General features: G+C 40.7%; 1 protein-coding gene across 1 annotated transcript; it reads left to right on the top strand.

Annotated features, from left to right (window-relative positions):
- The first annotated feature begins 6,287 nt into the window (after positions 1-6,287).
- Positions 6,288-22,055, top strand: LOC306736811 (myosin-7-like). Its single transcript, XM_079218488.1, has 37 exons — positions 6,288-6,500; positions 6,684-6,827; positions 6,925-7,081; positions 7,163-7,190; positions 7,961-8,066; positions 8,159-8,251; positions 8,328-8,391; positions 8,480-8,578; positions 8,667-8,770; positions 9,801-9,939; positions 10,022-10,140; positions 10,264-10,413; positions 10,585-10,755; positions 10,849-11,155; positions 11,266-11,336; positions 12,517-12,722; positions 12,957-13,080; positions 13,453-13,589; positions 13,705-13,960; positions 14,654-14,896; positions 14,979-15,155; positions 15,267-15,412; positions 15,534-15,624; positions 15,712-16,101; positions 16,196-16,322; positions 16,466-16,584; positions 16,675-16,871; positions 17,109-17,292; positions 17,892-18,057; positions 18,153-18,277; positions 18,357-18,665; positions 18,754-18,957; positions 19,082-19,378; positions 20,196-20,300; positions 20,408-20,503; positions 20,835-20,969; positions 21,936-22,055. Exons 1-37 carry the CDS (start codon positions 6,300-6,302, stop codon positions 21,954-21,956), a joined length of 5,808 nt encoding a protein of 1,935 aa, XP_079074614.1. The 5' UTR covers positions 6,288-6,299; the 3' UTR covers positions 21,957-22,055.
- The last annotated feature ends 1,322 nt before the right edge of the window (positions 22,056-23,377 follow it).

The raw sequence follows: 23,377 nt of genomic DNA, 5'->3' as shown, positions 1-23,377 counted from the left end.
GTCCTTTTGCCTGCTGTGCGATGTAGATCTACAACCAAGTGCTAGGCCCACATTAAGAGGGAAAACAATTCTGAGATTTTGTGAATTAAATTGTAGTAATTTTGAGAAAAAAAAGATAAATTAAGTCATAATAATTTAAGAACAAAACGTTGCAATATTACAACAATGAAGATGTAATTTATAGTCAAGATGCTAGCGTGTAGCAAACAGATGAGAACAGTGCGATAAATGAGGGACGTTTCGCCACTCTTTTTATGAGAGTAAATTGAAAGCAGTTTAATGATGGATGAGCCAATAACCATATGTGTTTTGGGGCAGCAGCTGGATGCTCAGCTGGAATCTGGTAAGCTGAGAACATGATGTGAAAGAGGAAAGAAGCAGCCTGTCCCACAGTTTGCTGTGCTTTATGTTATTCCTGTGCACAGTATCTCATCTAACCCTGGGACTCTAGTTTAGGGAACTGCCTGTGCACTGCTCTTCACTGGCGGAGGAACACTGTAACCAACTGTGTAAATCTCATCACTGTGTGGTTAATTGTCCACAAGAAATGTTAACTTCACCACCTCCGATGAAGTGCTTCACACAGCCGGATTCCTCAGCTTTTAGAGGGAAGCCTCCTGGAGTAGAGAGACGGTCCCAAACAGAGCAAGGGGGATTAAAAGGTACAGGAGAGCACAGGAGACGTGGAAATACGGTCCAAACAGGAGTCCAAATAACTGTAGGCTACAGTAGTAACTATAAGCAAAGCTTCTATGCCGAAGCAACCCTTTCTGTTTTGACTTTATTCTCGAAATATTAAGATTTCTTTTCTCAAAAATGACGACCATATTCTCAAAATCTCAGATATGTGGTTTTAGGACTCCATCTCATAGATCCTCTCAACTACCACTATTCACAACCTGTAGTGCTTAATAAAATATCATCTGTTGCACAGCATTGTTTTTTCTATTCAATACAAAAAAACAACAACAACGATTGGGTTCATCGAACTTTGTAGAGGAATTACTGTGTTTAAGGAAACTTAAAGCTGCAGTTGGTAATTTTTCAAAAACTAACTTTTAGTGATGTTTGCTCAAACTGTCCCTATATCCTGACAGTAGTACGTGTGACAGTTAATCTGTGATAAAATGTGCATCCTTTTGGTGTAATCTTGTAAATGCAATAAGGAGCACTCCTTATTGCATATACAAGATTACACCACGCCCAAATGAAAACAGCCAATCAGAGCCGAGGAGTCTCTCAACGGCGATATCAATCACTGCTCGTGAATATTGATCACACTGTCACCAGGCAGGGCTGATTTAATCCAAATCAAGATTTTGATACTGTATTGCTTTTTCTTGCCCTAAATGTTTTCAGAAACATATTTTCGTGTACTGTTTCAAGCAAAATGAAAAGGTTTGTGACCCCGGTGGCCATGTTGAAAGCCAAAACCAAGCCCCGCCCACCGACCGCAGCAAACTTTCTAATTTTACAGCTAAACAGTACACTTAAAAAGGGTTCTGAATCTGGAGACATTCAAAGCAAGAAATAGGCAGTAACGGTAACATAATCTTCATTCATATTTGATCAGCGCTGCCTCATTTGACAGTTTGATTTGAACTCACAAGAAGTGATTGACAGCTTCCTGAGAGACTCCCTGGCCCTTATTGGTTGTTTTACTTTGGGCGCTGATGGAATCTTGTAAATGCCAGGCAGAGGAACCTCATTTTATCCCAGATTACCTGTCTCATATACTACTGTGAGGACATAGAGACAGTCTGAGCACATATGACTAAAAGCTAGTTTTATGAAAATTTCCAGCTGCAGCTTTAAATATATTACATTGACTGGTCTGTAGCAACGTAGAAGTTACAGTGGTTATATTTTGGATTGTAAAAAGAAAAATATGGGGTGAAATACATAATTCCACATATGAATTTGGCAATTCAGTTGGATAAGCAATACAATCCACCATTTATTTTTATGAACTAAATACAGGATTTGATGGTGGCCACATCTCCCTTTTCTATTAGGAAAAGTGGAGAGAGAAAGATCAAAATGTTTATAGGTAAATTGTCATGTAAGCCAGGAAGGAACCAGGAAGAGCAGGGTAGGCCTAAGTAACCGTGAACCGTGGGGGCAGAGGGCCTAAAAAGTGGCAAGTTGAGGTGAAGTGATTGCTAAAAGAGAGAGAGAGATAGAACAAATCCCCTTTATCTTTAAATAGAGTTAAAGAAAGCCAGAGAGCCCGGGCCTCAAGGTCAACGACAACCCAATGCTCATACTCAGCCCACCATAATACCATGCATAATCACTTGCAGCTGCTCAGTACATGCTTGTCCAAGCCTGCCTGTTCCTCCAAATGGCTAGGGAGGATTTCAAAGAATCAATAATCAAATATCTAGTTCAGATACTGAGACAACCAACAAAGTATAATTATGATGGTTCTTTTGACCCCTGAACCCTTGCTGCTATCCTTACCTGCTTGCCTAAAGCTTTGCCTTGGTGCTGGTGCCGGGTGAAGGTTAAATAATGACTAAATAATGATTCGGAGCAGGAGGAGGGAGGCCCCAGATTCCCATTGTGTGAAATTCAGGGAGTCCTGTCTCGTCTCTGATTACGTGTCACGTCCTTAACTCCCTGAGCGACCATGCAGGTATCTATTTGCTAATGAAAGCACATTCACAGTATGTGTTGAAGATTATCAGCACAATTAACAGGATATCTGAGCCGACGCACAAAGGACCCAGAGGACTGACCGAAGATGGAACAGTTCACCACCTCCATAATTAGACCGTCTTTAACATGGTGCATGATGCTTGTGGTCTTAACCCAGGAGTTTAACACTGTCATATAGATTTTACACAAAACCTTCCTACCACTAACAAGATGGTGATTTATTAATAGCCAGTTTATGAACGATTTTACACACGGCGTCATATCTACCAAGGGAGCTGGTGTTTCTATGGGAGCCCAGAACGGACAAACCAAACACTGACTATAGAAACAGCCTTTTTACGTTACCTGAAGGCCACCGTAGTTATCACAGAGTAGTCCTTATGGCAGGGATGGCCTCTCAGTCTTGGAAAAGGGAGTGGACGGGTATTGAGTTGGTTGCAATCTGCAACCACTCTGCTCGATGCTCACTGCCCCTTTAATTGCAGAAAAGGAACAAAACCATGAAAACCTACATTCAGTTCTACTGCTGAACTCAATGTACCAACCTGTATCAACAACTTAGTGACTAAAACAGTAATGATAAACTCTATTTATACAACCCTCACTATCAGTTCTTTAAAGTAAAACGCAGAGGAAAGAACAAAACATTAAAACAAAAGCTTATTTGAGTTTCAAATAAAAACCTTGTTCCATAGGTGTGTATTGCCTCCGGGACCAAAGGCCAGAGACACAGGGTTTAATGCCCCATCTATTTCTCCTTCCCCAGTCGGGGTCTAATTAACTATGTGGCAACAATATTCTCTTGTTGTGACATAAACAAATCCTCTGAATCATGTTTCCTTTAACGAACACAAGCTTGACCCGTGAGGTCAGCGCTGTCTTCACTTGGTCTTTAGCAGGGGCATGGCATCTCTCACTTCCATTTGGCACCCTGACGCTGACTGTCAGTAACGGGGCCGGGAGCCGAGCTATCAGAATGGAAATAATCTCAGCACTTGTCACCGGCTGTTGACCCTCCTTTAATCTCTTGACCTCTGAAGAGGCCCTGATTACTGGTGTGCATTGTAGCCCCTAACAGGAGAGTCGAGACCATCGGGAAGTTAGAGAAGACTCCCGAACGGCCGATCTATTCCAGGCCGAACCAGCCGGTGGTCATTGATTTTTATCTAATGTCAGTAGCTACTGTCTGGTGTGGAGGCCCACGCCTGTCAGACTTGGCCAATCCAATACTTTCTAAACTGATTTCATCTTAAAGTCCCAGGCTGAATTTCAGTCGCAGTGTGTCCCTGGTTTCTCTATATAATAACTAATGTATGTTGAATAAGTGTTATGGGTTGTACATTATTAAAGCGGCATTATACAGGACTGGGAGCATTTTTATTTGACTCTCGATGGCTCTGAACACGCCGACGATGCCAACAGCACTGCCAGTGCAAACTTTGGCAAAAGTGCTGACTCAGTTAACTGTGTTTAGTTAAGGGGGAACCGGTGCGTAGGCAGGGAGTGACTTCATTCAGGTAGATATTACTCCTCTATACATGTTAACTGCTTTATTAATACTCTGAAAAGCATTCTATTGTACCTTCAAGTGTTATTAAATAGTGGGTTCGGTCAATAAAATGTGAATTAAAATGTGTTTTGCAGTAAAACTATGACCAGCACCTAAGGGTGAGCAGTTGGTCCTTTAGGGTAAACCCGCTGTAGAATTGAAGCAGCTCAGCTTAGATCCAGACTCCATCGAGGAGTGGGGTTTGGCACGGAACATTGAAAGTGGATGTGCAGGGGAATAAACCTGCCACTCACGGGAGATTTATGTGAGACAGAACCCAGCTTGAGGCCATCATCTGCTGCAAGTGATCCCAGACGCAGGCAAAAGGCAGGCTCCCGAAAGTCTCTGAAGGCTGTTCTCCTCAATCAGTGCCGTGTGCTGAGCAGGAATTTCACACAGTTATCTTTGGCTCTCCAAAGACACGGTGCCATGTCAGCGGCACTGTAACTGCCGGGGCCGGCTCGCGCCCGCCGCTGACTGATAATGGGCGAGGGCTTCCACGGTGACCTTGGTGCCGCATCGGAGCATCGCCCTCCATTGTGTGTCATCATTACCGCCTTTCAGTGAATCTGGAGCATGTCACCTGTGGCAGACCTCTGTCTGTGTTGCCTCGCACTTGCCGCCTTGTTAATCTCCCAGGCTGCTGTTCTTTATTTAGACCGACCCTTTCGGTATCTGGTGGGTGTTTATATTACCCCAAAGACCATTCTATGATAACTAAACGCAATATGTTTCCAATGCATCACTGTGACTCCACCTAAGCCTTCTGGGTAATTGAGACCAATACATGACATGCTTCTCTAGAATATCCCGCCAAATATTTTCTGCGTCTTCCTTTGTGTTTAGAAAACAATACCAGCACTTTGCATTTATGGAATACTCTGGATTATGTTTCATCGTGCAAAGAATGTTAGCTATATCCTTTTTTGTTTTGTTGCTGCTTAATTCTTTGTCAACCTCCAGCTCATTTATTATTTAAAAGTGTATCTTTTGTAAATGCAGAAATATATTGAATTAGATTGTAATGTGATGATTTCAAAAATATTTTTGCAATTAAAAACAGATATATAATACGTCTCTTGAGCTATTTTTAACTCTAGATCTTAGCGATATTCTAAAATGTACTATTTATGTTAAATGTACAATTAATTTGTTGTTGACCTCTACTTAATTTTTTTTAATAATGTTTTTTTTTCTTTGTGTGAAAGTGCACATCATGAGGGAAACATTTTGCAATAATATATAAACAGATTTGAAAGAAGTCTTTTTTATCTTAATTTATATTGGTAATATTGCCATGCGCCCTCTGATAGCAATACTTAGTACAACTAAAATGAGAGAGATTTGATCAGTATCAGTCTTGCCTGTCTGAAGTGAGGATGCTTCTGCTCAGTGCTGCATGTATCGTTTCTGGAACAGAAGCTCACTTAAGGGATGATGACAAAGGAATTCCTCCCTGTGTCTATTTCCAGAGTGAGTTGTGGTCCCCTGGCTGCTTGAGGATACCTATGATTAATCGCTGCTTCGCATGAACCTCCTAATATGGTCTCGTCAGGAGACCCCATCGCTGATAACACTCTGACCCGCTGATTTCTTTATTGCTCTGTGTCACTCATTAACCCCCTCCCCTCCCCAGCACCACACAGACACAATAACATTCCTGGACCCTGAACGCTCCTCCATATTTGGCGGAGAGGTTTTGTTTATAAGGGGAACTCGTGGTGAAACCCCCAACAGGTCACCATTCTATCTCAAGGTAAGGTGCGGGGACAATGGCTCACAAATCACTCTGAGCGTTACCTGTGTTGGTGTGGACTTCAGGCTGGTCTCATCAGTTTCCCTTTTCTACTTCCTCAGGACCAGTACACCTCAGTCTCCTCGGTAGGGACAAGGTTAAGGTAAGAGCATCTGACAAATGAAAATGTGTTTGATTTAAAAACTGAATTTCATGACATGGAGAGAAGAAATACAATATAACACCAATATGTGATACATTAGCAAATGAAAACCCTTTTGGCATATGGTTTCTTTTTATTCTGCAGTTGCCTTTAGATAAAATATTTGTTTTCTTCTGAAGACAAGGTGAAAAATGGGTGACACTGCCATGAGAGACTTCGGGGCAGCAGCCCCGTACCTGAGGAAGTCAGACAAGGAGCGTCTGGAGGCCCAAACCCGTCCCTTCGACATGAAGAAGGAGTGCTTCGTTCCTGATGTGGACGAGGAGTACGTGAAGGCTTCCATCACCAGCCGGGAGGGGGACAAAGTCACTGCTAACACTGAGAAGGGGAAGGTCAGTGAGCTGGATGCAACTCCTTTCATAATGTAGACACAGTGGTACAATGCAAGGGATGATTCAGTTCCTTTTGTCCTTTAGTTAAATCATAGCAGGGAAACAAGAGGAGGATGCTTTCACAACCTTTGAACTCCGCAGGATTCAAAACAGCACATTAATGTTCACTGTTTCCATTTACAGACTGTCACAGTGAAGGAGTGCGATGTACACCCTCAGAACCCACCCAAGTTTGATAAAATTGAAGACATGGCGATGTTCACCTTCCTCCATGAGCCCGCTGTGCTGTTTAACCTCAAAGAGCGTTACGCAGCGTGGATGATCTATGTGAGTTGAGGCAAAGACTGTATCCCTCACCCACAGTAGAACTACAGTGAAATAGCATCGTGAAAAAATGCTTGCTTCCACTGTTTCATTCTCACAGACCTACTCGGGGCTCTTCTGTGTGACCATCAACCCCTACAAGGGGCTGCCGGTCTACAACCAAGAGGTGGTTGTTGCCTACAGAGGAAAGAAGAGGACCGAAGCTCCCCCTCACATCTTCTCCATCTCGGACAATGCCTACCAGTACATGCTAACTGGTAATTCCCCTTCAGCTATCGTAACGTTCACAGGGGGGTGAATTCTAGAATCCTCCAGTGATCCTTTCTTCTCTTTTCCAGACAGAGAAAATCAGTCAATTCTCATCACGTAAGTCGTGTTGTCGTGTTGAGAATGAAATTTTGCTGTGAGAAATATTGTTTGTTTTGTGAGTTTTTGCTGCTATGCTCCAGTTACTCCCGGTAATGCATGTTGTTATTTTAAGTGGTACGTTATCAGTGAACACGTTGATGCTACAGGGGACTAGAGCACCTGGATATGAACGTCAACATGAAATTGTAGATTTAATGGTGAGAAACGAAATAGCTAAAGAATAATCAGGGACGCTTTGACACATCCTTCTGTATCTGATATCGACACACAAGGCCCCTTTTACCATCTGTATGTCAGTAACTACAACGTAAACCCACCCACGTCATTATTAGACCTGGAGTGTTAGGCTGTAGGACATTGACAGAAAAAAACGGTGTTAGAAAGTTCTTGTCCTAAAGCGTTGTTTTGAAGTTATTTTAGCGACGAGTTCTCTGTACTTATGTCACGTTGTTTATGTTTGACTTAGTTTACGTACTTATTGTAAGTGGTTGTGTTGCCTCAACTAAGTTTTAGTACTTATTTTAAGCCCAACCATGATGTTTTTCCTGAATGTAATTCAGTGTTTTTGTTGCCTAAACCTAAGCAGCTGTTTTTGTTAGCATTTTGTTTGCACTTTGGCTACCCAGTGTGTTAGAAAATTATGCTAATGCATCAGTATTTGACGAGTTGGACTGAGAACGCGTTGCCATTCTTTCATTAAAAAACCTGACAATTTGGAGATGACACACTGTGTCTTGTCAATTCATCAAAACCATTTGCGCCTTCAGTGGAGAATCTGGTGCTGGGAAAACTGTCAACACCAAGAGAGTCATCCAGTACTTTGCCAGCATTGCTGCTGGAGGTGGAAAGAAGGACGCTGGCTCTGACAAAAAGGTTATAATGCTGAAACATTTACCGACACAGCGCATGATTTTCTTTAGATTTTTACCAATTTAAATGAATGTTGCACTCCTCAATTATTTTAGGGTACCCTGGAGGATCAAATCATTCAGGCTAACCCTGCTCTGGAGGCCTTTGGGAATGCCAAGACCATCAGGAATGACAACTCTTCTAGATTTGTAAGTGTCCGTCTGTACTGAAATACCCTTTTGTGCCAATGGTATTTTAACATATTTTCATTGTCAAAATTCTTAGGGCAAATTCATCCGAATCCACTTTGCAGCCAGTGGAAAGCTGGCCTCAGCTGACATTGAGACCTGTAAGCAGTCTTTTCTCGATGCTTTTCATTTTGTCCGTTCACATGTTCACAATGATCATCCACTTACATAATGCAAATGTCTTTACAGATCTGCTGGAAAAGTCCCGTGTCACCTTTCAGCTTAAGAATGAGAGAGATTACCACATCTTCTACCAGATTCTGTCTCAGAAGAAACCTGAGCTGCTCGGTAAATGAAAAACAACTGATCTGTGGCCAGTAACAACTACCGGTGGTGATGTTGCTACAGAACCTAATATTTCTGTGTTGTCTCTCAGAAATGTTGCTCATCACCAACAACCCCTATGACTACGCCTTCATCTCCCAAGGAGAGACGACAGTAGCCTCCATCAATGACTCCGATGAGTTGATGGCCACTGATGTGAGTAGGGATGAACCGGGATGCCTAGTCTTGGAGCTGGCCACTCACACCAAAAAGTCATAATAAATGGTCAATTGATTAATTCAACTTAAGTTCATTGATATATAACTGTCAACAAACAATGGCATGTTTATGAACCATGTTTATTTATTTTTAATGCTAAAATGTTATTTTTATCATTAGTTTGTGTAATATGAAAAATGTGATTACATTAGTAAACAATTTATTACAGTTTATTTTTGCACATATGATAACATTTGATATACTATATTAAGTATTTGTTAATGATTATAGCATTATTTTTTAGATCTTTAAGTAATTATTTGTAAAACATCTATAAATATATTTATTTGCCATTTAAAACAGTATTAAAATTATCAGTTGCAACTGTATGATAATCATCCAAATAATGTGAGTAGATTGTTTATTAACCTAATTAATAACCAGTAACAAAATGTTACAGGTATCTGTTCTATAATGTTTATTCAGTAGATGTTTTACAAATGATTTCTAAAAAGTTAAATAAAAAAAAAAGTTAAATCATTTGGTAATCATTAACACATGCTGTGTTAAAGGCGCTATATATATATATATATATATATATATATATATATATATATATATATATATATATATATATATATATATATATATATATAACCGTGCTAACAGCACACACTACAGCCACATTGCAGACCAAGCCAACAGTGTTAACCCGCTCTGGCTTCCTGCATGTTATTTTGCATCTCACTGTTGATATAGGATTGTGAAACTTGATGTCACTTATAACCCGGTAATACTGTGTCACTAGCCAAATGATTTGAATAGACTGGATTAGATTCCAGCTATGGTTATAACGTGGGATCATGGTGGCTCAGAGGGCACATGCTATCTTATCCCTCGGATCTCTCCTGTGTACCCTGACACAATGCAAAAAAAGTAAATGACATTAAATATAATGTCCCTCTTCCCAATTTAGGATGCCAAAACTAGCACAAATGTTGATAGGTTATCCTGTGCTCTTCCACAGGATGCCTTTGACGTGCTGGGCTTCACTCAAGAAGAGAAGAACGGCATTTACAAGCTGACTGGTGCCATCATGCATCACGGCAACATGAAGTTCAAGAACAAGCAGCGAGAAGAGCAGGCGGAGTCCGATAGCACTGAAGGTGAGAGACGTTCTCCGATCAGGGAAATTAAACATTTAATCTGAATGTAATGAGTTTATTAAGAAATTATGCATTTCCCCAGCTATTGACAAAGTCGCATATCTGATGGGCCTGAACTCTGCCGACCTCATCAAAGGTCTCTGTCACCCAAGAGTCAAAGTAGGAAACGAGTGGGTCACCAAGGGACAAAATGTCCAGCAGGTAATAATGAAACGTATTGTAGGCATGTAGGGTGTTCCTTAAGTACAACAGATATAGAAAGAAACACTGACTGCAAAACAAGGGCTATTTACTGTAACTTTTAAAAGTTGGATTTTTCTTTAGGTGTACTATGCTGTTGGCGCATTGTCTAAGTCAGTGTATGAGAAGATGTTCCTGTGGATGGTGGTGAGGATCAACCAATCCCTGGACACCAGGCAGCCCCGCCAGTACTTCATTGGTGTACTGGACATTGCCGGATTTGAGATCTTTGAAGTGAGCTTCTTCTATTAATGTCGATAAAATATATATTATTCAGGCAAATGTATTTAAATAAACTCAATCGTTTTTAATTGAATGCAGGTAACAAAGATATTAGTATGAAAATGACTACTAAACATGTCCATGCCTGAGTTAATTTCTGCTTACTATCGATTGTCATTGCAGTTCAACACCTTTGAGCAGATGTGCATCAACTTCACCAATGAAAAGCTGCAACAGTTTTTCAACCACCACATGTTTGTGCTGGAGCAGGAAGAGTACAAGAAAGAGGGCATTGAATGGACTTTCATAGATTTTGGTATGGACTTGCAGGCCTGTATTGACCTGATTGAAAAGGTGAGAGGCTGGGCTATTACATGTTCAGACATACATGAAGATTGATTGATTGATTTATTGTCTTCAAACCACTTGTGTTTTTAATCTCTTCAGCCCATGGGTATCATGTCCATCCTTGAAGAGGAGTGCATGTTCCCCAAAGCCTCTGATGCCACCTTTAAAGCAAAGCTCTATGACAACCATCTGGGGAAATCTGCCAACTTCCAGAAGCCCAGAGTTGTCAAAGGAAAACCAGAGGCCCATTTTGCTCTGATGCACTATGCTGGAACTGTTGACTATAACATCAACAACTGGCTGGTGAAGAACAAGGATCCTCTGAATGAGACCGTTGTAGGACTCTACCAGAAGTCTAATCTCAAGCTGTTATCTTTCCTCTTCATAAATTATTCTGCATCTGATGGTAGGACTACACTGAATGTACTGCATTTGTCACAATAAGAACTGCAAGATTGAATAACTTCTGCCAGTATCTGTTAATGCAATCTAATGAGGTGTATACTGGTTCATTAGGGGATGGCGCAAAAGGGAAAGGAAGCAAGAAAAAGGGTTCATCCTTCCAAACCGTGTCTGCCTTGCACAGGGTAAGTAAAAACATATACATTGTAGCGTAGGTTTCTCGTCAACTGTTACAGGTAGGCGTTGGGCGCCAGACAGGTGAGACAGGTGAGTAAGGTAATATGGCACCTTCTACCCTGTCATTTAAAATGGAAGCTACCTGAAATAGTTAGAGGGTTTACCTGCTAGCTTGCTAACCCCGCTACAAAAGGATCAATATTTACAGAATACCCAAACCAAACACATTTTCATTCACCTTTTACTGCTCTCCATGTCTTGAATACAACAGGTCAAAATCCAAACAAATTAGGTTTTAGACACCAGGTACATCAACAATAAACAAAAAGAGAGACTCAAATAGAGTCCGAAGATAGCACGTAAATGTCTCTGCACAAGTTAGTTAAATAAAAGATACATGCACAAGTTATTTAAATAAAAGATACACTCCAGCGAACAGCTAAATAAGAGGGGGTCAAAGGGGTGTGTGCATGGGCAGGAAGGTGTGAATGTCTTAGTTCATTTAAGTCCCGTTCTGGGTATGGTGTGTGTGTGTGTGTGTGTGTGTGTGTGTGTGTGTGTGTGTGTGTGTGTGTGTGTGTGGGTGTGTTTGGGGAACAGAGAGGACAAGCCCGGAGAGGGGGAGGTGAAGGGACTTATCTTGGTGGTCCAAAAGCAGGAAAGGAAATCCAGTAACCTCCCACAGGGTCAGGTCCTTGCTTCCAATGGTTCTCCTGTCCCCGTCTGGTTTTGGGATCCAAACACCTCACTCTTTTGTTGGACGCACCATTAATCCACTCAGTCGGTTCTCTTACTTCTAGTTGCTCCAGTGGATATCTGCTACCACTGTCTTTGAGCCTAAAAGTGACCAAAAACTGAATAGCGTACTTAGCTTCTCCTTGTATCCACTCTCACTCCTCTCTCTCTGATCTCCAGGCGCTGTTTGGTTAATTGATTGTTTCTCCCCCCCCCCCCCCCACAGGTGTGATCCTTTATTGTCTTTTTGGCTCCACCCCTTTTCCTGTCAAGGGGGCGAAAAGGGCTGTTCTGTGCTCTTAATTTTCCCTCTCTGCTACAACATGTGTGTCAATGGCTACTTTATATATAAATCAATGACTGAGACTTAATTCTACATTGATGACTTAGAGATGTGTATCCTAATAATCATATAGACTGGGTGTTAAGCATACGATTGAATGACTTCCACAGGAGAACCTGCACAAGCTGATGACCAACTTGAGGTCTACTCACCCTCACTTTGTCCGCTGCATCATCCCCAATGAGACCAAGACTCCTGGGGCCATGGAGAACCCTCTGGTGATGCACCAGCTGCGCTGTAATGGTGTGCTGGAAGGCATCAGGATCTGCAGGAAGGGCTTCCCCAACAGGATCCTCTATGGAGACTTCAAACAGAGGTATTATTTTGTCTTCATATTTCTGTTTAGATGTTTCCATTTTAAATTGATGTTTCTCAACTTTTTGCAATATTTTCCTGTCATTTCCTCTTAATATGTCTATTGTATTTGAAAACGGCCTTGGCAATACACCTGATTCTTATTCTTCTGAAATGCTTTGTCCAATTCTTTATAATTCCAAAATAAAGTGTAAATGTAATTTTGTAAATCTATTTTTACTTTTTCATTTTCCAGATATCGCATCCTGAATCCTGCTGCCATCCCTGATGGCCAGTTCATTGACAGCAGGAAGGGAGCTGAGAAACTTCTTGGGTCTCTGGACATTGATCACAGTCAGTACAAGTTTGGACACACAAAGGTAATTAATAAAAGAGAAAAGTCCAAGGGACATCTGTTAAAACATTTTAAGATATAATAAACCACAGAATGATGGTAAATGCAATATGTGGCTACCACTGGCAACCAGCCCACTGTCCAGCTCATTGACTGTAACCAGTGACCATCCTGCTACATTGATTTGAATGGGGATGCCCATTTCTATGACACCACCTGAATAATGCCAGTTATTAAATGTTTTCTTATATTATATAATATTTGCCACCATAATCTACTGGTTACACCCAAATAGGAATGTAGCAGCACAATCCACAAGTGTGTTGCATTGACCAAGGGACCATTTCAGTTGAATTTTGAATTTCTAAGAGGAAAATATGTTTACATGCTCGTAAAGGTATTCTTCAAGGCTGGTCTTCTTGGGCTACTGGAGGAGATGAGGGACGACCGCTTGTCACTCATCATCACTGGAATCCAGGCTAGAGCAAGAGGCCTCTTGGCAAGAGTGGAATTCAACAAGATCTTTGAGAGGAGGTAAGAGAAAACAGGAACTTAAAAATTAATTAAAACCAAGACAATGTAAACGATCATCCCTAGAGATTTAGTTTTGTGCAGGTGGTAGTAGTAACTTGTGTTTATCTTTTGACAGAGATGCACTATATGTGATCCAGTGGAACATCCGTGCCTTCATGGGGGTCAAGAATTGGCCTTGGATGAAGCTCTTCTTCAAGATCAAACCTCTGTTGAGATCTGCTGAATCAGAAAAGGAGATGGCCAACATGAAGGAAGAATTCCTGAAGCTGAAAGAGGCTTACGCTAAATCTGAAACTCGTAGAAAGGAACTAGAGGAGAAAATGGTCTCTCTTCTTCAAGAGAAGAACGATCTGCAGCTCCATGTCCAGGCTGTGAGTCTAATGATATTATTCTTAACATCAAAATGGTAATATACAGCATATGCAAGACAATCTCAGTCCCAATTTGTCAATTATGGTCATTTTTCAACGTGTATTCTTTAACTAGTAGTCCCATTGACTTCAACATGTTAACAATAAGTTAAATATGTTACTTCTTGTTAAACGTCAATTTTATTTTTTTATTTGTGGAGTTGGGAGTGGGAACTGTTGGATGTATACCAGTGTTTCCCAAACATTTAGGTTTCTTGGGACCAACTTTTTAAAATGACAAACCACCGCAGCCCAATTCATAACAGACCATATGTATAATTTGTGAGTGAATTTGTACATAAATAAAGGTTCCTGCCATTTCCACATCACCTTACATTACCTGGTAAACCAGCTAAAAAACATTTGGCCTTTTCTATCTGGTGGAGACTTCTGTGGCTCTGGTGTACGACATATATAAATGTATATATAAATTTATATCTGTTGATTGGCGATCCACTTGTGGGTTTTTGACCCAGTCTTTGAGAATGATTGGTATATACAATTTGAATATATAATATACCGTGTATATATATATATATATATATATATATATATATATATATATATATATATATATATATTTGTATTTTCTTAATTCATCATGTATATTGCAACTTACCGTATGTTAACAAAGTAATGCCCATTTCAATATAGGAGCAAGATAATCTTGCAGATGCTGAGGAAAGATGTGAGGGGCTGATCAAGAACAAGATTCAGCAGGAGGCAAAAGCCAAAGAGCTGTCTGAGAGACTGGAGGATGAGGAGGAGATGAATGCTGAGCTGACTGCTAAGAAGAGGAAGCTGGAGGATGAGTGCTCTGAGCTGAAGAAAGACATTGATGACTTGGAGTTAACTCTGGCTAAAGTGGAGAAAGAGAAGCACGCCACCGAGAACAAGGTATGACATACACTACTTACTGTAAAGTGCTCCAACTAACATCAGCATTGAAGTCCTTGATGAAATTGTCCTTTGGCCATAGGTGAAGAACCTGGTCGAAGAGATGGCTGCTTTAGATGACATCATTGCCAAGTTGACCAAGGAAAAGAAAGCCTTACAGGAAGCTCATCAGCAAACGCTGGATGATCTGCAGAGTGAAGAAGACAAAGTCAACAGTCTGACCAAGGCCAAGGCCAAGCTGGAGCAGCAAGTGGATGATGTAAGTATTCAACTCTGTATTGTCCGTACAGCCCTTAAAATGTTCAGTAATACCATATGCTCCTTGCATATTGGGATGCACAGTTTGACTTATTTCAATAGTATTGTCCAGCTTGAAGGTTCCCTTGAACAAGAGAAGAAGATTCGGATGGATCTGGAAAGAGCGAAGAGGAAACTAGAGGGAGATTTGAAATTGACCCAGGAGAGCTTAATGGACCTGGAGAATGACAAGCAGCAACTTGAAGAGCGTCTGAAAAAGTAAGCACATTATTCTTCTGTATATACAGTATGCCTGGATCTCATACACGACACAAAAGCTGTACAGATAGCATAACTAGTGACCAGTTGTTCTAATCCCAGCTACTTTATTTCTTCACAGGAAAGATTTTGAAGTCAGTCAGCTCAACAACAAAATAGAAGATGAGCAGGCCATAACACTTCAGCTTGAAAAGAAATTGAAGGAGCTCCAGGTAATGGCTGATTGCCGTGATGTGTAGTGGTCCCCAATTGGTAAAACCCTTGATGGTAATAGTGACCAAATAGTTCTGCATTTACAGGCCCGCATTGAGGAGCTGGAGGAAGAGCTGGAGGCAGAGCGAGCTGCCCGAGCCAAGGTGGAGAAGCAGAGATCAGACCTGGCCAGAGAGCTGGAGGAGATCAGTGAGAGGCTGGAGGAGGCCGGTGGAGCAACATCCGTCCAGATTGAGATGAACAAGAAGAGGGAGTCCGAGTTCCAGAAACTCCGCAGAGACCTCGAAGAGGCCACTCTGCACCATGAAGCCACCGCCGCCACACTCAGGAAGAAACAAGCAGACAGTGTGGCCGACCTGGGGGAGCAGATTGACAACCTGCAGAGAGTCAAGCAGAAACTGGAGAAGGAGAAGAGTGAGCTCAGACTGGAGCTGGATGATGTGGTCTCCAATATGGAACATATTGTGAAGACAAAGGTCGGCCTAACAGATTTCTTGCTAATGTGGAAATTGTACAGGTATAATTTGGGTTATAATGGTAATATTAAAAATGTTTCTTTCTTAAATTTAGACAAATCTAGAGAAGACATGCAGGACTGTGGAAGATCAGATGAGTGAATACAAAACTAAGTTTGAAGAGGCTCAACGCTGCATCAACGACTTCAACATGCAAAAAGCAAAACTTCAAACAGAAAATGGTACATTTATACAGCTGACAATTGTCATGTAAAAATCTTTTATTTTCAAGGTTCCACGAATTCAGAGAAAACCAGACAAAATATCTTTGAAAAAAGGTTTGTTGGGAACACTCACAATACGATTCTGCATTTGCCGATACAAGGTGAGCTCACAAGGCAGCTGGAGGAGAAGGAATCCCTGGTGTCTCAACTGACTAGAGGGAAAATGTCCTACACTCAACAGGCTGAAGACCTAAAGCGACAACTAGAAGAGGAGACCAAGGTAATGAAATGAAGTTTCAGTGCACAGCATGTTAACTTCTAACTGAAGTGTGTTACAGTGTTACTCATTCATACCATTTGGTTTTGACAGGCAAAAAGTGCCCTGGCCCATGCAGTGCAGTCATCCCGTCATGACTGTGACTTGCTCAGGGAGCAGTATGAGGAGGAGCAGGAGGCCAAGGCTGAACTGCAGCGCGGCATGTCCAAGGCCAACTCTGAGGTGGCTCAGTGGAGAACTAAGTATGAAACTGATGCCATCCAGAGAACTGAGGAACTGGAGGATGCCAAGTAAGACAGTTTAACATACAAATTCACGATTTAAAATGTAATTCCTAAAGAGACCTTTTACTTCGTCTAGCAGATCAGCTTTTTGTTTGTGTTATGTTCCTACTAAAATGTAAGACGAACAAAAAGTTTGTCTGTTGGACGACTGAGCAGCCAGTCATGTTTGTTGCTTTTAGTCAAATGTATTAAGCAAGCACAACTGCAGGAAGATTGAGCGATTTGAATGGTTGATTTCTAAAGGAAGAAGCTGGCTCAGCGTCTGCAGGATGCCGAGGAGGCTGTTGAAGCAGTAAACGCTAAATGTTCGTCTCTGGAGAAGACCAAACATAGGCTGCAGAATGAGATTGAAGATCTCATGGTGGACGTGGAGAGGTCTAATGCTGCTGCTGCTGCTCTGGACAAGAAGCAAAGAAACTTTGACAAGGTGAAATAGTGCTGAGTGTTTGTGAGCACCAACATCATCAATGGCGTAGCCTCTGAGCCTTTGTAGAACTAATCAGGAAATCGTTTTTACTTTGACCTTTTAAACTGCTATTTTCAGTCGTGCCACATATTTACGGCCAATATCTCCAACACTCGACAATTTACACCAAAATAAGCTAGATTGATGAATAACACTACGGGCAAGACAAAAATATGTATTTTCTTTGATGGGGTTGAATTGTCCTTTGAAGTTCATTGGCCAATGCAACCCTAACACGGGTCATTAAAGCCAAAGTGTGTAAAATTAGACAAAGTCTAACTTTCGACGAGCGGGCTAAAACATTGCACAAATTTCAACTTGCACTCAACTTTTATGCTATCTGTAAAAGATGCAAATTACAAGGCAGGAGGGACTCCAATACCAGTCTTCCCATTCATTTGCATCTGGGTAATTTGTTGCCAATGCAGTCTTTGTGTCATCCAACTTGGAGTACTTTTTTCAATAATGGGACACATTTTTCTCATTTTTCTCAAAAATCGAAATCCCCAAGCCTGCCATCTGGCATATACACTTATTGCTGACCTTACTATCCGTTGTAGGTCCTGTCTGAGTGGAAGCAGAAATACGAAGAGTCCCAGTGTGAGCTGGAGAGCTCCCAGAAGGAGGCCCGGGCTCTGAGCACTGAGCTCTTCAAACTGAAGAACTCTTATGAGGAGGCTCTGGATCATCTGGAGACCATGAAGAGAGAGAACAAGAACTTACAGGGTAAGATCTACTGTCGGGGTTTGCGTCCGAGTTTCTGCAGACATATTTACTTAAATTGTAAAGCCATCTTAATCACTCTGCTCAACATTCAACAGAGGAGATTTCCGACCTCACGGAGCAACTTGGTGAGAGTGGGAAGAACATCCATGAACTGGAGAAATTACGGAAACACCTGGAGCAGGAGAAAAGTGAGATCCAGTCTGCTCTTGAGGAAGCTGAGGTACAGGCCCTCTGAATTAAACATTTTAGAGTTAAAACTGTCTGCGGCAATGTATAACTCTGTACCCCCTGTCCACCAGGCCTCCCTGGAGCATGAGGAGGGGAAGATTCTGAGAGCCCAGTTAGAATTCAATCAAATCAAAGCTGATATGGAACGCAAGATCGTTGAGAAAGACGAGGAGATGGAGCAGACCAAGAGGAACCTGCAGAGGACGATTGACACCCTGCAGAGCTCTCTTGAAGCTGAGTGTCGCAGCAGGAATGAGGCTCTCCGTTTGAAGAAGAAGATGGAGGGAGACCTGAATGAGATGGAGATCCAGCTGAGCCAATCCAACAGGCAGGCAGCGGAGGCCCAGAAACAACTCAAGGCTGTTCATGCACATTTGAAGGTAAACTAGGAAAGGAAAGCCGCACTTTCTTAAGTTTAAAATTAAAACTGATTCCAAACATTCACATGGTTGATATCATCCCGTAAAGGATTGCCAAATTCAGCTGGATGAGGCTGTTCGGGCCAATGATGATCTCAAAGAGAACAATGCCATGGTTGAGAGGCGTAACAACTTGCTTCAGGCTGAGCTGGAAGAGCTCAGGGCTGCTCTGGAGCAAACAGAGAGAGGTCGCAAACTTGCTGAGCAAGAGCTGCTGGATGTTAGTGAAAGGGTGCAGCTACTGCACTCACAGGTAAGGCCTAATAATAAATTGTACCAACCACATATGACTGAATGGTTTTCTTGGACATTATAAAGACATCAAAGGCATTACTCTTTCTAACTGTAGTAACAATCTCTCAAATCTCACATCTCAGAATACTGGCCTTATAAACCAGAAGAAGAAACTTGAGGTTGATGCTTCCCAACTTCAAATTGAAGTGGAGGAAGCGGTGCAGGAGTGTAGAAATGCCGAAGAGAAGGCCAAGAAGGCCATTACTGACGCTGCCATGATGGCAGAGGAGCTGAAGAAAGAGCAGGACACCAGCGCTCACCTGGAGCGCATGAAGAAGAACATGGAGCAAACCATCAAAGACCTGCAGCACCGTCTGGATGAAGCTGAACAGATCGCCTTGAAGGGAGGCAAGAAGCAGGTGCAGAAGCTCGAGGCCAGGGTAAGAGAAATTTGCCAATTTACAAATATTAGACACTTCTGCAAGTACAATTGTGAACCAATACAGAGGGTAACCTCCGGTTCTGAAAAGTGAAGCAATGCGTGAGAGCCTTCAACTTGCATTCTCTCTAATGTCCATCAGGGGGTGACTCCTCTGGTTGTATAGAAGTCTATAGAAAATTACTCTACTTCTCTCTTGATTTATTCCCTCAGTAAACATTGTAAACATGAGTTTATGGTCTCAATCTCTAGTTCTTCAATAAAGCATGATGTTAATTTAGTAAATTGAGTAAATAGTCAAATTTGGTAAAATAGTTCATAAAGCAGTATGCTTTAGAGTGGGATTAATTTGTGATTGACAGGTCGCTACCACGGCGTTGTCCAGTCTGGAAGTGTTCTGGGTTTTCAACTGAGAACTTTAACCCTTTCACAGTGTGTTTTCAACATGCCCCACTAGAGACTTCTAAACTGTAGTCCACAAACCAATGGGTGAAAGTACAGTGACTATGTGCACTACAGTCTATGGACCAATATTAATGTTATATTCATAAAGCTTTAGTATCAAGCAGACAACATCATCATCCCAGTCTTTCAAATGGAAAAAGGAAAATGTTTGTTTTTAGTTTGCTTCACTTTTTTTCCACTGTTTGATTATGGACAGGTAGTGGACTGTGGATATATCATATATATATAAATATATATATATACATATATATAAATATATATATATATATGGTTAAAAAGCTCAGCGTTAAATGTTGAAATATATTCTTGTGTACCAGTGAATTCTCAATAAGTCCTTTTCTGATGCTATTCAGGTGAGGGAGCTGGAGGGTGAGGTGGAGTCAGAGCAGAAGAAGAGCAGTGAAGCTGTGAAGGGAATGCGTAAATATGAGAGACGCATCAAAGAGCTCACATACCAGGTGATCTTTCTTTTTTATGAATGGATCAACAATTGTATTTCTGAATATTCGCTATATTCTCCTTATCAAACTTGAGAGTCTCTTCCCTATTCCCTCTGTTTATACAGACTACAGAGGACCGCAAGAATATGGTGCGTCTGCAGGATCTGGTGGACAAGCTGCAGCTGAAAGTCAAAGCCTATAAGAGAGCGACTGAGGAGGCTGTAAGTGTGGGCTGTGGAAAGTTGTCCTTTATTTATGTTGTGTGCTCACAATCTATACACCGTTCCTTAATTCTTTATTTACTTCCCTCTGCCAATTGTGTCTAAAAAATACTTATTTAATTTATTCCATTTGGTAGATGCTAAAATACTATTAATACACCCGCTGTTCTAAGTTGTCGGTAGGAAACATCTCAGCCTCCACGTTGACTTGTTTTAGACCTAATTGGTTGAAGCTGTGTTAACCCTTTCAGCTGAAGACTATGTGGCCCCTGGTTCATTGCTTCTTGCAGTTATTGGATATTGTGGCCTGTATTTTTGTTGAATCCTCCAGGAAGAGCAGGCCAATACTAACCTGGGCAAGTTCCGTAAACTGCAGCATGAGCTGGACGAGGCCGAGGAGCGAGCGGACATCGCTGAGTCTCAGGTTAACAAGCTGCGGGCCAAGAGCCGTGACGTGGGCACCAAGGTGAAAAGCCTCTCTTCACTACATACACTGCTGTTCGACTGCCTCCAATGTTCAATCAGCCATTCACCATTTCAATGTAATACATTTTCAGCTTTATATCAGTAATTATATAACTGTTCATCATTTTAATTAGGAGTAAATAAACCAAACCAGTTTTTGTATAGATCAATTTTATTCTTTTTATATATTTAGTTAGTTTTATTAGCGAAATTGAATAGGTTAGTGGTACTGTTTTTTTTTTGTCACACAGAAGGCAACATGACAACTTAAAAGCCAATTATAAGTATAACAAGATTACAATAGTTAATTCTTCTTAGCATTTTATGCTTTTTTTTAGTGAGAAGATAGATAGTAGAAAGAGATGGGGAACAACACGCAACAAAGGACCCCTCCCTAGGAGACGGCTTAGCGCCTTAACCATTAATGTTCTTTATAATAATAACTCTATAATAAAGTATTAATAAACTAAATAATATATATAGATGAATAGTAATAATTTGTTTCAAACTTTCACTCTCTGATGCATTTGTAGACCAGCCACTCTGAATAAACTGGGTCTCCCATCTAAAACCTGAAAACAGAGTTAGTTTTCTCTCAGACCACTTGGACTATATGCTAAAAGGATCCTTGGAATTTTTTAGTCCAATAACACCCCGAAAGATAATTGCCTAGTCCAGTTTGTCTCTTTTTTAAACATTTGAGCTCTCCTCCAAATTAATTCGGTGCTACATTCTTTAGATTCATCTAATCCCACAATTCACACATTAATACTTGAGCATTGCAAATTACTTGTGTCCAACCCAACGTGTGGTGAAGGAAAGCTGACAGTAAAATAAACCTCATTCATGGAGAATCACTAACTTGTAACATCCTGAAGTTAGCTTTGGTAACACTGGTTGGGTCTCGTTGCTCCGCTGTCACTAATCCGTGTCTCTTTGTCTACTCTCCTATCATTCTTCATCACAGAAAGGGCTAGATGAGGAGTGAAACTCTCAGACGGCCGCCTAAGACCTGTGGGATCTCCTGTGCGGCGGTCCCCTTTGTCTTCAAAGTAATTCTGTAGAATAAAGAAAAAGTGCATTCAAATGAACGTGTAGAGTCCTCATTCATTCCAATCAGGCATAATTCTCCACGCTAACCTGGAGAGGTGTGTGTTAAATTCACCAGCTTTTACTTCATCACCCATGACAACTACCACCTAGTTGGTAAATTACTTTCAGAAGACATCAGAAGGGTTTGCATTAGAAAGGGTCACAAATGGATTAGGGTTCCTAAAGGTCACCCCTGCCACCTTGTGTGGACAATCTGAATTGACTTTATTTTGGTGCAGAGAGTTTTTGGAGAATCCTTATAGTTTCATACATTTATGACTACATTATGACCAGGTTGACAATGTAGGGGAACAATATTGGCTGTATGTGAATATATTACACATCGGTTAGTAAAGGTCCTTTGCTGACCACAGCAATAAAACTGTAAATATATATATATATATATATATCTATATATCTATATATATCTATATCTATAGATATATATATATATATATATATATATATATATATATATATATATATATATATATCTATCTATAGATATATCTATATATAGATATATAGATATATATATCTATATATATATATAGATATCTATATATATATCTATATATATATATATATATATATATATAGATATATATATAGATATATATATATATATATAGATATATATATATATATATATATATATATATATATATATCTATATATATATATATATATATATATGTGTGAATAGAATTCAAAAAAAGGGAAAGAGCAGCGACCCCTCCGAAGAATATGCTTCAGTGGGATATTATTCATGGTGGTCTCTTCTCCCTTGTCCATTATAAACCTACATATAGGGGAAACATGGATTGTAAACATAATGATATAGCAGTTAAATATCTGTTTAAAGGAGACCAACTTTGTATTGGCATTTAAAAACCCAAAGTGGTTGAACCCAGTCTTAAAATTACTTAACCCAGACAACACTGGAGAACAAGAGAATCCCAATGAACAAAAATAAAATTGTCTGGCACGCTACCGTGTTAGCCTGTGCAACATGAGCAAGCCTGAAAGTGTAGTAATAGCACACACGGTGCACTTCAGATTATTTCTGATAAAGTTTTCATAGTTCAGATATTTTGTGAAGAAAAAATACGAGATAATAAGATTTACCACTGATGTAGTATTCCTGTGTTTCCTGTGTATTTGACCCACTTTGTTGTTCAGATTTTAAATATTAAATGTCTTGAAATTCTGAAAGATGTGTTTATTGCAGTGTGAAATGGCCTCTTAAAAACAACTTGTTTCTACAACTTTAGCGCGACTACAAACACCAAGAGCATTTGTGCGTTGATTGATATA

The sequence above is a fragment of the Taurulus bubalis genome (genome assembly GCF_910589615.1).
Source record: "Taurulus bubalis genome assembly, chromosome: 1".
In the NCBI taxonomy this organism is placed as follows: Eukaryota; Metazoa; Chordata; class Actinopteri; order Perciformes; family Cottidae; genus Taurulus; species Taurulus bubalis.
The sequence above is the reverse complement of the archived record's forward strand: the minus strand, read 5'-3'. Positions and strand labels throughout refer to the sequence as shown.

What these genes read in the sequence shown, in the direction of transcription:
- LOC306736811 (XM_079218488.1), top strand. Translation starts at nt 6,300, where the DNA reads ATGGGTGACACTGCCATGAGAGACTTCGGGGCAGCAGCCCCGTACCTG. An exon ending in ACGCAGCGTGGATGATCTAT is followed by an intron (nt 6,828 to 6,924) that starts GTGAGTTGAGGC and finishes TCATTCTCACAG; the next exon opens with ACCTACTCGGGGCTCTTCTG. An exon ending in CTGCTCTTGAGGAAGCTGAG is followed by an intron (nt 18,278 to 18,356) that starts GTACAGGCCCTC and finishes CCTGTCCACCAG; the next exon opens with GCCTCCCTGGAGCATGAGGA.